Here is a 15,060-nt window from a genome sequence, read left to right on the forward strand (position 1 = left end):
TTGGGTTTGTACCTCTTAAAGAGAGTGAGCACCAGAGTGTTGGGGCAAGCCCTTAAGGCTGAATCTTTCCAGAGCGGATCTGTCTTTCTCTGTGCACCTGGGTGCGGCCTGCCTATGTGCAGAGGCTTGTGAGTCTAGCCCACCAAGGGCAGGTAAAGGGGACCCAGGCTGGCAGAATAGGCTGACTCAGTGATATCCCGGCAGATCAGGTAACACCCCAAAGGGCCCAAACCCATTACACCGACCACTGAGTCAAGGCACTGAGATCTACACTCCATTATCTGCACAGTAATAATTTCACCCACTTTTATGCACCCAAGCCACTCATTGGTCACGTGTTTTCAAAAGGGGCCTGTACTCAGCTGATAAGTTTGTGCTGATGCACAGTGACTTGTGCTGCACAGCACTGGATTTAGCCAGCTAACTACCCGACTTGTGGGTGTAAACTATTGCACATGTAAAATTATGGGTGTTTGTGAGGAGAAGGCCCTGTACGTGCAATGCTTTGACAGCACTGTGTCTTACCTTTGATCTCCAAACGAACCTGGTTCTCTGCTTTACCCAGAATGTTGGTGGCGACGCAGGTGTAGATTCCCTGGTCTTCCTTCCGAGCCATGTTTATTTCCAAGCTCCCATTTTCATGCCTCTGGTAGTTCTCTCCATCCAGGGCGCTTCCCTGACCATTCTTAAACCTCACAACAATACAAGAAACTATTGTAAGAGGAAGCAGCAGCAGGAAGTGGCTCATTTCAAAGTCCATTGCAATCAGCAGTTCTGAGCGTTGGAATCCTTACCAGCGCAAAGTGGGGATCGGGGAGCCAAAGAACGGGCAGTCAAGGCGGGTCCTGTTGTACTGAATCACTTTGATCAGCTGGTTCCGTGGGGCAAGAATCCGGGGAGGCACATCTTAAACAACAAAGAACATAGTGTTTTTTTAAAATCCTGTGTGCTCGAACCACACCATCTCCCCACCTCTCCTCTTTAGTCATGGGACTCCCTCTTTTTCTTGCACCTCAAGTTCAAGTTCCTTCTTCAAGGCTTTGCAAAGCTCCCGTATTTCCTCCTATCCCCTCCCTTCACTTTTACCCTCCCACTGTTCTCTCTGTCTCTTCTACCTTCTATTTCTGGCCTTCCTATCAATACGAGCCCTGATGCTTGGCCTTCCTGCCAACACCAGCATCCTTAACAATCTTAAGCCACTACAGTTGCTATCTATCATGACTTAAATTAGCCAGAGATTTGGGGAACGTTGTTCTATGGGAGATGGTGATTTCACCCATGAATTCAGAGATTACTGTTTTCTTATGGACACTTCTAGGCTGGGCAGTTAAGGAACTCCTGTGTTCACAGTAAAGACCTTCCCAATCCACCTCCATAACACAGATATCAGCAGACTATCTGTAGCATTAGATAGTTACCCAGAACGCTGACGAAGGCATTAGCCAGAAGGTAGCCATGTTCGTTGGAAGCGTTACATTGGTACACGGCACTGCTGCCAATCTGGGTATCCCGAAATACAATGGTGTCTCCGGCCACTTCCCGACTTGGGTTGGGAGGAGCAGCTTCAGAACAAACAGAAGGAGGAAGAGAGAGCTCTTCGGTTTGCTATTAAACTTTACTTGGGTGAAAGGCTCCAAATCCCATTAACCCCCCTCCCCGAGACATCCAAAAACCTCACCCCGCTTACAATGGGTCATCCTACTGAACATATCCAAGAAAGCAAGCTGAGGATGGAGTAAAGCTTTTCAGAGTGCCAGCATGGGAGTCTGTGAAGTCCTCTGCTTATCTACAGACCAAGATCAGTAGGGGCTATGGCAGGTGTCTGGCCTGGCATGCTGCCAATAGTGCTTGTGTTCAGACACTGGCCCCTATGGCACAGACACTCTAACCGGAGCACAAAGCAGGGTGCTAATGCCTGGAAAATGTTGAGTTCAGCACTGAGGAGGATTTAGAGAGTCAATTTCAGTCTCAACCTGCTCCTCTCTGCCATCCACTCTGTAGTGAGTGATTAGTGATGGTGGGAGAATGAAAATTATTATTTATGGTAATCATATGGGCCATGGATTAGGGTCTTTTATGTGACCTAGACCTTATTTACCTGACAGATGAGAAGGTTACTCACCTTGTGCAGTAACTGAGGTTCTTCGAGATGCTTGTCCCTCTGGGTGCTCCACTATCCTCCCTCCTCCCCTCTACTTCAGAGTTTCACACCGATTCTCTGGGGTAGAGAAGGAACTGGGGGACGGTTGGCTGTGCACCGCTATGTAACCGCTCGGAGCGGCGTGAGATGGCTACGGCGCACATGCGGCCCAACCAGGCACTGCTCCTACAAATTTCTGATTACAAGCGCAGGACCCCAAGACACCTAAAGTGGAGCATCCACAGGGACACTCCTAGAAGAATTAACAGTTAGATGACCTTTCTCTCTACTTTATCTGAAGTGACCAAAAGAGTTTAGCAGGATTAGTTCCAGGGCCATTTTCGGTTTCTTTTTAGAAGGGTCTTGTTGAAATGCGATCGCTCCAAAATTCATAACCATGCATCTAAAGCCAATGAGCATTACAGAAGGATTCTGATGCAGAAGCAAATGTTACATTAAGCTAGGCATTGATAAGATTCTTCAATGATTCCATGACAAATTACTTTTGGTGAGGGAAATTAAAAAAAAAATCCATTGTTTTAGGAACTAATTCTAAAATACCAAGAGCTAGATATTACATAACACACATAGCTATCCAGTCATTTAGTTGCCTGAACTCTCACACCTATACACACATTTAATTTTAAATTAAGACTTCTCTGTTCAACACAAATATTGGATTTATCCTTGTTAGTCTTGGTTTGTCCAGTCCAATGTGAATTTCATTCTAATCCTCATTTTAGTATTCCATCTCCTCATGAATGGAGGGGAGTGTACCTCGATGGGACTGAAGGGTAACGGGAGAGCTACCAGCTTGATGGACACCTGCCTGCACTCTTCTTGGCTCTCACCATTGCTACTGGTGATTTTTAAACACACCAAAAACGTTTATTTTTTGTTTTAAAGTGACCTTTGGTGTCCCAGTTGTAAGACTGCCATAACTAGATCTTCCACTCATGGAAAGGATGATGGAAGACACCATAAGGAAGGCATGTGTGCTTGGGACATCTCAAATAACTACGATCTTGAAAACACCCTTAGCATGGCTCATGCTTATTATTTTTCCACCCTGAAAAGAGAAGCAATTTATATGAAATTCCTCATGTTTTGGTGCGTGATTCTATGATGAACACAATTCAATCCCTGCTAGGGAGTCCCAAAGCCATGAGCTTGCTTACATTCTATGGGCTCTCCGTTCACCAGCCACTGGATTGTAGGCTTCGGGTTCCCGTTGGCTCGACACACGAGTCTACCATCCTCAGCGGGGGCCAAAATAAGGTTCTGTGGTTCATCCAACCAGTAAGGGGCCGCTTTAATGACAGGAATATGTATACAGACAAGTTATACATGCATTGCGGTTACCTCCGCTGAATTTCTCTCCATTAATTAGTTGTTGAAGCTGACCCCATTGAAAAAAGTTCCCCACCAGACGCCACTTGTGGGAAATGGACCCTTCACCAACGCGGAAGTGATGTCACTGTAAGTCAAGTCCTATATTTTAGCCGCTAGAAAACAGATAGGCATTGGCTATGCTGAGTATTGAAGAGTAAAATCTTTACAGTTGATCTTTGCCTAACATTCCTAGGCAATCCTAACCCTGGAGTGGCAGCCTCCCCACCGTAGGCCTAGAGGCCTACATTTGTCTGCTGTCTGCCAGAACAAGGATGTCAAACTGCCCTGAGCCCCTAGACTGTTGGGGGGCTCCACCCTGCTGAATGGCCTGAGCCTATAAACTCTTGGTTGCTCTGCCCTGCCTGCGGTCAGAACGCTGGATTACCTGCCACTTGGCCCTGCCTAGTGTGCCAGAGCCTCAGAGACTGCCAATCTCCCAACAATCTTGGCCTAGGGAGAGACCTGAGCGCGAGGGGGCATGGCCTCCCTCTGAGATTGATGGGGAGGGATGGCCATGCACTCCTACATGAGCTAAAAAAGCAGCGATAGAATTTTTTCTACTACGTGATGTAAATTAATGTAGCTCTATTTAAAAAAAAAAAAAAATCCACTGAGCTATGCTGATTTACACCAACTGAGGACCTGGATCAGGAGATCAGGGCTGGTCAAGATGCAAATGTGCGTGGGTATAGGCAAACATCCAGCTTAGTTCTGCAAAGCACAGCTCATCCTATTAGCATAGGTCTGAGCAAACACGAGCAGCCCCCTCTCACCCTCCGCATGGCTCAAGTAATTCAAATGGTAGGATAAAATGACGTACCCTTCACTCTCACTGAGATAGTGTGGCGGATGCTGCCCATTTTGTTGGACGCTAAGCAGAAGTATTCCCCAGAGTCTTCCTCAGAGACGTTGGTGAGGCGAAGGGCCTTGTTAAAATTTTCCAACTTGGTTTTGTCTGTTGGGAGCTCTCCTCCTTTCTTGTGCCACATGATATCTGGTGCTGGTCTAAGGAGGGGAGGACAGATTAGGGGTCATATCTGAGGGGAAGGCTCATGAAGCCATGTACTGTACAGGAAACAAACAGATTACTCCAAATTCAGAACCACTTAAAGCAGTCCCCTTAGATTTCATCCTCCCAATGGTTTCCACAGATGACTCACTCTCCTTCCTTCCTGACTTACACCAGGATCTTGATCAAGGATCCTGACCTTCACTAACACCACTAGGAGTGAATTTCGGACTCATGGATGCTACTCAATCTTTTCTGCATAGTTTTAGCTGGTGCACACTCCTGTAGCCAGAGCTGGCCAGTTGGGCGCTCACAAGGACTGCAGTGGGGCCTGTTTCCCTATATTTGGTAGGACGCTATATCATGTGCCAATACATCCTCAACGTGGACAAACAAAAGGAAACTGATCCAACCCAGAGAAAATAGTAACACAGCGTCACCAGCTTCCACTTTTGTGATGCATCTTTCCACCCCTTGCCCATAGTACATTTGCAGTTACCTGCCCTTCCACTGGGGAGCAAGGCACTGTGGACTCGATCCAACTTCCACCGAAGTTAATAGCAAAATTCCCAGTGATTTCAAGGGTGGAGCATCAGGGACTGTACAATTTGCTTACTACTCAGAGCAGAGCAGATAAGGAGATGCCAGAAACCATTCCCCCTCCCTCCCCGCGGCAAGTGGTACGTACACTCCTGAAGCAATGCACTCGAGTAAGAGGTCCACCCCTCTCAGCACTATCTGGTTGCTTGAGGTCCCGTAGGGATACATGAAGCTGGGGGTCGTTTCCATAACCCCTCGGGCTGAAATCAGCAGAAAAGAAAAAACAGACCACTTTTAAAATCTCCTCCTCCATGTTGTTTCTACCAAACAGCACACAGAGCTGCCTGAGTTGAGAGAAGCGATATAGCAACAGGGGTAGAATGTATCTGTAGCATCACGAATGCACATGGTACTTTACTAAGAGAGGAAGGCACGTTCTCTGCCTGGAAGAGCCAATCTAAGACAGGAAAGACATGACAAGGTGGACAGCTCTTTGGAGAGGTGAGGAGGTTTTTAAAGGAGGGATCTGAAAAAGAGAACATGTTTGATAGGCAGGAAATGGGAGAAGGTGCAAAGCTGAGAGTGGGAGGAAGACAGAGAAGGACAGTAAGGAGAAAGGAATTGCTGGGGGGAGAAGAGAGAGGAGAGCAGGCAATTGTGGGAGGAGTGTATAATACAAGGCCCTGAAGATGGGCACAAGGAGCTTGAATTTGATGCAGTGCCAAACGCTAATTCTACGGCATGACAGTGCACTTCGCACCGGCCTATAAATTAGCTTGCCCCAGCCACGTAATTACTTTTGAGGGGTGGGTGAACGACCTTCAGTTATCATGGCAAAGGGCAAACAGGCAGATTGCATATCCAGTTAGTTGGTTTTCACGACCATCTTGCAGGACTGTACTAGGTCATCAGACCATCGTCCCAATAAAGCTGGTTCTACTCGGACTCATGTGGCTGCACCAATGTCCCACATCAAGCTGAACGACCCCTTTCTGGGCTCCCACAATAGAACCATAAAACTTCCCTTCTGAAATATCAGTGTTATGGGACCAGTTACCGCACAAGGGTTTGCCAACACTGAGCTCAGAAGGATTTATGTTCAATTAATAAAGTGCTCCATCTCAAAGCATCTAGAGGGAAATCCGGTGATGAATTTTAAGCCATGTTAGTTATGAAATACAATCCATGCCAAACCAAATTAAGGCCAGATTTGGCATTCAGGCCTTGATCCGGCAAAGCACTTAAGAAAATGTGTAACTTTAGCACCATTGCATACTCACATGTTTAAGTGCACTGCTGGATGAGCACTTCAGTTACCCCAGTGCAAGACCTTACTGTGGTCTATTGGCCGTATACGTGTAAATTAGGGGCAGAATTTGGCCCTTAATTTCTTTCTTTGATACGGTTAACAAAGGAAAAAGTTGTTAAAGGAAATTATGTGGACAGAATATACGATATCTCATCTGTACTTGGGCATCTGACATGGTTCCATGTAGCATTTCAATAAGGAGACCAGAGACATGAGACTTACACAGAATCACTATATGAAAAGGTACAAAACTGGCTAAAACAAAAGTGCAGCTCAGAAACAAGATTAACAATTTAGGGTTAGTTTAGGAAGAGATATTGAGTTGTATTCTACTAGTGTGTGTTCTGGGTCTGCTCATTGGGAATTTTGCCTGCATAAGGATTGTAGGATTTGACCCAGTCCTCAATAGGTTTTTGATGCAGTAGATGAGTACACTACTCAATTTTGTAGATTAATTGGAGCTCACAAACAATTTGGTGGACGGAATTAAAAGAGTAGAATCTTGGAAGGAAAGGGCTGAAATCAAATGAGATATTAAAATAACGAAAGACAAAGTGCTTCATGTAGGACATAGTAATCCAACACACAAATGGAGACATTTACTGTACTGGCCAGGCAGTAGTACCACACAAGAGGATGTGGGTATTAGCATGAAAATAAGTTGGAGTGACAGTGTTGTCTAGGCCTGTAATAAGGGTAAAGTGATTATTCTGCTCTATTTGGTAACTTTTAGGCCTAAAATGGGTATTGTGCTTTAAAAAACAAAATGAAACTGGAGAGCTCAGAGGACAGTGACAAAAACTACAAATAATCAGAAAAGGCAACCTAAGAGGAAAGTTTAAGAGAACCAGGGAAAGGTTAGAGAGAAGGCAACTGAGAAGAGACATGACCACTGTCTACAGACACTTAAAGGTCTCTCCGTCAAGACAACTGTAGTTTTTAAACTTACAACCAAAAGGACATAAGATGCAATGGGCTTAGAACAGCAGTAGTGAAAATGGAGTTATACTTTAGGAAGTAGAACAAAATGGCCAAGGGTAGGTGATGGATTGTCAACAATGGGAGACATTCAAGGCTAGAGGAGATATTGATTTAGAAAGGGATAATGGGCCCAACTGTGCGATGATGGATGAGTAGGGGTGGAGGTAGCTGGCCCCCTCTGACCCAAAAGACTCTCTAGCTCAATAACTAGTACCCATCAGAAATACAGCTCAAGTCAGTTATGCCCAGTGTGTGCCCATGAGAGCAAGAGGGGGGAATTCTGTGGTACCCGTAGGATCACACATATCTGAGGAGCATCCTATCTAACAGGCTAGTAACCTTTTGTTTTTGTTTGTTTCTTAAGGGGAGGGGCTGGGATGAGAAGGGAAAACAATTTGTGGAGTTCACTCCATTAAGACATCAGGAAAGGTTTGTGATCAGGCCCCTCAAAAGAAAAGCTCCCTGCAGCCCAAACCACACATTCACAATTGACTCTGAGTCTACCACACCACAGCTGTGCACACACATCACATGACTTTTAAAATACAAAATGATTAATGGTCAACAAGTGCTGGTGAGAATGTTAGTCAATTATTCGGTTAATGGATTACCACCAGGTACAAGTCTTGACCTTACCTTGATGATACGGTACATTTACCAATGCAGTAGACAGATATTTAACTTCTTTCCTACCACTTGCTAAGCTCCCTTTCCTAGGGAAGGCAGCCCTACAATACCAACCCAACACTAGTGTATGAAGGCTAGATTGCAAACACAGTGGCTGGTGTTATGAAGGCAATACTGGTCTACAGCTACCACACTATGGTAACAGCATTTCTGCAGGTATTTCCTATTTTATGCACAGAGATGCAGGAAATACATCCTCTTCGATTCTACTCCATAGGCAAATGTCATTTTAATGGCAACCACTGTATGGCACATGTCTGAACAGGCTGCACATCTCACTTCAATAACAATTTTGCTTCTTCAGGAGCCAGGGAAGGGATCAGTCAGGGAAAAGAAGCAGTACCAGCAATTTTACCAGCCATATATTAATGATGACAATTAAAAATAAAGGAAGGGAAATTAGTATCCTGTTCCAGTTCTTTTAAAGCACCCTACAAACATACTGGGTACCTCATAATAAAGGTTCTATCTTAGTACATACCACTGATAAACATTTGCCATTTAACATTAGGAAGCAGCAGAAATCATTCCAGGCAGACATAAAATTCCAATTCCAGCTTTGTGACAATGACAGACAGAAAATGTCATGCTGCTAGAAAAGTCTCAGTCCATTTCTTTGGTTGGAACATGGAAACAAATAAATGAATTGGAAGTGGATTTTTATACCTGCTCTGCTGATCATACACCCCTGTTATTGCCACCGTTATTTGTCTATATAAAAGAAACCTTATGCAGGTGTGATCAGGATAGTTTAAAACATCCACTTAACTCCAGTGCCTGCAGCCCTGAGCACTGAAGTGCTAATCAAAGGCATTTTTGTTTTTTTCATATATTACAGATTACAGATTTTAAAATTGGGAAACAGCTTACAGAACATTTAATTTCTACTAAGAACCTCGAAAGAGGAGTTATATACGTATTCAGACATTGTATTCATTTGCTTTCTGTACAGTGAGCCACCTTTAAAAAGTTTTCCACTGTTTTGAAAAAAATTCTATCATTTCCAGTGGAGTTCCTTATCTTAAAGACAAGAAATTTCTGGCGCTGGTAAATCTTTCCAACTAGTAGAATGTTAATTATGATACTTAGCTGTTATATAGCACTTCTCATCCAAAGATCTCAAAGTATTTTACAAAGGATGTTAAATATCATCACCTCTTTTTTACTGAAAGGGAAACCGAAGTTCAGACACTTTAAGGCCACCCACTAAATAGGCTTTGAGAAGATGATGGGTGGTGGTTAGATCTTACTCATTATCAGCCTGGGGTTTAGGTTCGAAACTGATATGGGGCTAGCATTCAGGTCTGGATTAGATGATGCTAAAATCTCAGGAATTGCTCCCATAACATTTTTACCTTAAGATCAGCTGATCTTATTACATTTCCACCATATTAAGGTAAAATTTCAGAAGATGCACCTGCTGCAATTTTAACTGTATCAGAACTGAAAATACTGACCCTCTATATGTTTTGGATCTGACCCACAACAAAAAACTCTAGGGAGAGTTCAAGTCTAAGCATTTGGAGTCTGGGGTTCTAATCAAAGGCTTTCAGGATGGTTCCAGTTGGCTGTTCTGTAATTTTAATATTCAAAGCAGACAGAACATAACTATTTTAGGTTTATTACAAATGGTAACAGGCATCCCCTCTTCTATTATCTGGGCTGCAGGTGGGTGTGATATAAGAGAGATGCAGGGGAATGGAAATTGAAGCAAGGTGTTTTTAGTCACCAACTCGGGGGGGAGGCTGGCACTGCTGCATCAGGGCTCTAGCTGCATGAAAGTTGGCGGGATTTTTAGGACACCCCTGATAGCGAAGTTTTAGATGAAGGAAGCTTTTCATATGTGCATATAATGCCACGCCCCAAATATCAAGGTGAAAACACCCCTCTACTCTTTAGCTGCTTCCTTCAATGCCAGGTCAGCTCCCGGGACTGTTCAGTGTCTAACTGCAATCTCAGGGTCTACATGCAAAGTAGCATAGACATAGATATCTGGCTCCTCGGAGAGCTGCTCTGTGGACAGCTCCTGCCTCCGGCATGGTCGCATGCAGGGAGATTGTTGGGGGGAGGGGAGAGGAAGCAGCCTCCAGAGGCTTCGCTGTAGCACATGGACGGCAAGTTTGCTCTGTAATCTCCGTCCCAACACACTGTCTACAGGTTGTACTAGTGGAAAGCTCTTCACAAGCTTCCTATGACACTGGGCTGCTGAGGAGGTTGCCAAAGACTTTTGAACGCAACAGGATCTCAGCTGGTGGTCATCTAAGCATTCAGAAGATGCTGGAGCATCCATTCCCTCCTTGGTGCACGGCTAGAGCCCTGCAAGTCTGTGGATATCCGCTTTATATCCGTGGACCATTTGTGCAGATCGGATGCGGATACAAATTTTGTATCTAGAGCCCTGCAAATCCGTGGATATTTGCAGACCATTTTTGCGGCTCAGATGCAGATCCACGTGTCCTGTTAACTGGATTGATACGTGTGTCTCAGGAGCAGATGCTTTTCACTACATTTTATGCTTCGGCAGATTTAAGTTATCCATAGAGGGAGCAGCAATTCAAATCAGTGCTGAGGGAGGGCCAATGGGTCTGGGTTTAGGGCTTTGCTGTTGGATTCTTCAAGATCTAAGCTTCTATTCAATACAAAGTGGTGCTGCTAGCTGTGAAGGAGGCCAATCTACTGCTGTCTCATTGAGCCTCTAGACAAACTCAGACACAGCACTAAGAGGTATGCACTTCCCTTGTTCATCTGAACGGGGCATTGCTTTATGTCCAGCTCCTGTTCTTCCCGAGCCTCTATGGACGTTCGTGGTGCAGCTGGATGTTCCATTTACTGAGCAGTCATCTTGGCCATTTTTCCTCTCATACACAGCCCTTACTCATGCAAGTAAACCCACTGATGCACATGGAACTCCTTGCATGAGTAAGGGATGCAGGTTTGTGCACCCGGAATGGGAACCTAAGTACCACAGATAGATACACCGGCACAATGTTTTGATCTGAGTCCACATGCAGTAACCGAGTGCCTATAAAACTCCTCCCGCTGCCTTAAACATCTACTGTTTGGTGGTAAGGTTGGCAGCAGGAAAGCGTTTATACAGTAGGCTGGAGCAGACAGGTCTCTTGACTTTAAGAATCAACAGAAGGTGGGGGGAGGAGGTGGAGGAAGGGGAAAAAAGCCAACACACATACGTGACTGGTGTCAACTCAGTTACTCCAATACGATGAAACCTGCACTAAGGATCCACAAGTGCAGCAGGTACTCCTCCGTTCCTTTTCCCAACTTTTGAATGGCCATTTAAAGAATCCCTAAAGTTTCTGCAGTCACGTTCAGCCAAGTGTCCGACTTTTACTTAGGGCAATTTGCACTGCAGAAAGACGTTTCAGCTATAAAACTTTTCTCTGAAGTTTTACTTGCTACATGAAACCAGTGTGGGCAAATAATCCAAGCTGAATTACTAATTAGACACATTTTTCTGTTCGTTAATTTAGCATGATTTTCTCAAATCGATTAGTGATTAAAATAACGTTCAGAATAATTTCTAAGAACAAGTCTTGGTCTGTAGTTCACTTGTCTATAGTTGGTTGGGAGGGCCTGGCACAGAAAGTTTGAGCTGTTGGATTGGACACACAAGGTCATCTAGTATGTTTCTTTTTCCCTGGTTGAATGAGCCAAACTCTACACTTCAAGCTGGAGATGTGATGTCCAGTTTGGGTGCTAGTTCACTAGGAAGAGCAATGGCTTGGACAGGACAATGGGCTAGCTGTCCCCAGTACCTACAGTCCTGGGCAGGAATGTACTCAGAGCAGCTAGCCTGCCGCTGTGGCTAGGTCACTCAGAGCTAAAGTGCAGCCATCTACCTGGGCTGGAAATTACAATCCACAGCTCAAGGTGCAGAGGGACCCTCATATTCAGTTGTCCTGGGAGGAATTCAAAATTCTGTTCCTGATATGCAGTGTTTGTTACCTTCCTGGCAGAAAAAGTTCTGTCTCTAGATTATTTGAGGAGAGTGAACACAAAAATGGTACAAACGGTGTAAAGGGATTCACTTAGAAATTCAAACTTCTATTTATTTAAACAGCATTTGCCCAGCTTCATTAACCAGAAACATTTTAAAGGATAATTCTCTATAGGATTCTCTCTCCATTTTCCCATGGATTTACACCTACTCACAGGCACAGAGGAGAAATCTCCTTCTACTTCCATCGCATGGAGACTTGAATCAGTTGATGTGACAACCACTGCTCCTATTGGAGCTAATTTCACTCTTGACCGTTCAAAGCCATCCATACTGGGCATAACTAATCTTCTCTCATTTCAAGGGCATCCCTGACTTCAGTGAAACACAGCACATCTTCTGACACTGCTACTTGCTTAGCAGGGTGGTTACACTGCCAGCACTGTTCTGGGTTTCTAACATGCCAAAGCCCCCTCAATAGTCCTTGAGACAGTTTTCACAAAAAAAATAAAATAAAATAAAATAAAAATCCACATTTCAAGAAGGAGTTCCCTCCCTAGCCCATATGGCATCCCTATTACTCAGAGCATTCTCAGCTAGTCTCAAACGGGGCGACACAAAAGGGGGAAAAAATCCTCTTTTGGCCATTTCATTTGGCAGCAACTCATGGCAGAAAACACATTTCAATACTCCTGCAAGATTTTATCCAACTTGCTTAGACTTCTGCAGTCAGGCAATATGTTGCCAAAAAAAACCCTGCAAGGCTTTCAATTGCTTAAGCAGCAGTATTCCCCATTCTTCCTGATAGCGCAAAGCTTCTACCTGATTGGGGATTCATTTGCTTTGCAGAGCTTTCCTACCTTTCTGATCTAGCTAATTCTCCGAGCCATTAGTAGGATGAGAGCTTCACAATAACATGCCCATGTTACTGCTATTTCCCTCCTTTGCTTGATGCCAGTGAAATGGTGATCTGATTATAAGGTGGAAGACCTTCTTTGGTCCAGATTCTCTGCTGTACTCAATTTAGGTGAAGCAGATGTGGTGCTGGGGCCACGAGTGATCTGGTTACTGCTCCCTTGATTTCCTGCCCAGCCTTGAATGCACTGGGGGCTGTTCTGCCATGCACCAAGGAACTGTATGCCAGCTTGGGATGGCTGGGGTATCCTGTAGACAGTGTCTATCCCCCCTGCAATGCACATCCTGCTGGGGGGGTGCAGAAGGGGAGGATAAGAGCTTCAGCATAAGAGTCAACTATGCTGGCTGTATGCCTACTAGGGACTCCCCAATGGCAGGGTTCCCCTTTGCTAGGGGGTGAAAGGTCTGTCCCCCCCTCTTGCTTTGCAATGCCTGAGCAGACACCTTGAGGAGAGAGGGTCTGAAGAGAGCTCAGACTGAAAGCACAAAGAATCTTTGCATTTTAAAACATATGTGAGGCCTGACTGCTATTCTAGCTACCTGAGCACGAGGACTCCACTAGGGTTTGCCTGTGCATATCTGCGGGCAGACCACAGTCCCTTGTGTTAAGCAAAAGTCCTCTCATGGTTTCAGGGCAAATGGAATCTCTCTCATTATTTTGGAGTCAGTTTCATCCTTGAATAGTCTAATGAGGAGGGAACGATACAGGCTGCACCAGCACATTCCCCCCCCCCCCCGCCCCCGAGCAGCCGGAACATAATCATGAAAGGTATACACTGAATTCACTGCATTTGGGTACATCCTCCCCCTTCCTCAGCAACAATATCTTGGGGTAGATCTGCCAGAGCTTACGAACACTTTGTTATGATTCAGTTTCCAGCACTTTACGCAAACATCCTCCCTCACTACACCACTGCATGAAACAAACCCACCGCGGCCCCCCACTATTATTTACATTATCACATCACTTCCATGACACTTTCAATTTATTTCAGAAGGAAGATCATGCCCTGGGGACCTCAGCGATTGTGCCTCTGAAGCATAGTTTATGAGTATGCTGCGGGCTTCCCCCAACAAATGTATTCTCCTGAGGTAGTTTTTCTGCTCAGACAAAGGGGAGAGAAAGAATCTTCAAAAAGCATTCAACACATGCATAACACCACTATAAAGAAACACATTACTATGCTTTTCAGAAAACCATACACCTCTTTTCCCTTCTCAATGCCTATGTTTAGCTGCAAATATAATCGATGCTCTTTCTGAATGGTAAGAAATCTTGGATTTTCTTTTTAAGTTTTCTGCTCTTTGGAAAGAGGATCTTATTTGTGGTAGAAATAAGGATTTGGATTCAATTTGGCCAAACCTCCTTGCTGTTTGGGCTTTGTTTTGGATCATATTCAATTAATCCAAATGCCCCTAATCTGGGGGTTCAGAGCATTGATTAGCTTTAATTTCAATAACTTGGATACCGGATGATGTTTTAGGGTTCCCCCCCCATGTGCAGTATTTATGAAGTTGAGACTATAAGTACAAAATCAGAAACAGGACATATATATGGTGTGTATGTGCACACATATATATAGCTAACTTGACTTCTCAATTGCCTTGTCAGTTTCAATGACCAACCAACTAGTGGGTGTTAACACAAGAGTAAGTTGGGTTAGGTAGAAAGGAGTTAGAACATGAAGTTCTCCAGAAGTCAGTGTTGACTCACCACTGTACATGTCAGTGTGATTTCGAAAAGACGTTTCATTATGGGGATTCTCTGTAATAAACAAAAGAACATGAGCGCACCAAAGGCAACAAAGCAAGCACTGAGTAACGGAAGGCGTAACGGAGGAACGCAAGAAAGCAGGAATGAAATACCAAGACCAGAACACAAAATTATTTTGAAAACATAAAAATACTGCAGCTATGCAACACAAGCACACAAAATATTCTGAAAAGAACAACAGTCCAGAAAGAAACAGCAACATAAGACAGCAATGAAAGGAGAAAGGGCTGCTTCATTCCTACAAGATGTATAATCAAATCAAAATGTAAAAATAAAATATCAACTAAAGGTTTTATAAACACTTTCTGCAATTTAAGTGTTTGATTCTTTTGATATAAAGAGAGTGTCTGTATCTTTG

At 44.3% G+C, this 15,060-nt stretch overlaps 1 protein-coding gene across 4 annotated transcripts in view; it reads right to left on the reverse strand.

The window, feature by feature from the left end:
- Positions 1-15,060, reverse strand: part of NFASC (neurofascin) — a 192,566-nt gene that overhangs the window by 71,758 nt on the left and 105,748 nt on the right. For 3 of the 4 annotated variants that reach the window (XM_054027419.1, XM_054027416.1, XM_054027415.1), the window contains exons 9-15: positions 14,643-14,693; positions 5,230-5,341; positions 4,353-4,537; positions 3,319-3,450; positions 1,419-1,562; positions 795-906; positions 526-692 (exon numbers count right to left, since the gene is read on the reverse strand). In XM_054027419.1, coding sequence (XP_053883394.1) covers positions 526-692; positions 795-906; positions 1,419-1,562; positions 3,319-3,450; positions 4,353-4,537; positions 5,230-5,341; positions 14,643-14,693 — 903 coding nt within the window. The remainder of the gene's footprint in view (positions 1-525; positions 693-794; positions 907-1,418; positions 1,563-3,318; positions 3,451-4,352; positions 4,538-5,229; positions 5,342-14,642; positions 14,694-15,060) is intronic. The other variant, XM_054027418.1, reaches the window with a different exon arrangement.

This window comes from Malaclemys terrapin, chromosome 4 (assembly GCF_027887155.1).
Source record: "Malaclemys terrapin pileata isolate rMalTer1 chromosome 4, rMalTer1.hap1, whole genome shotgun sequence".
NCBI classification, from domain to species: domain Eukaryota; kingdom Metazoa; phylum Chordata; order Testudines; family Emydidae; genus Malaclemys; species Malaclemys terrapin.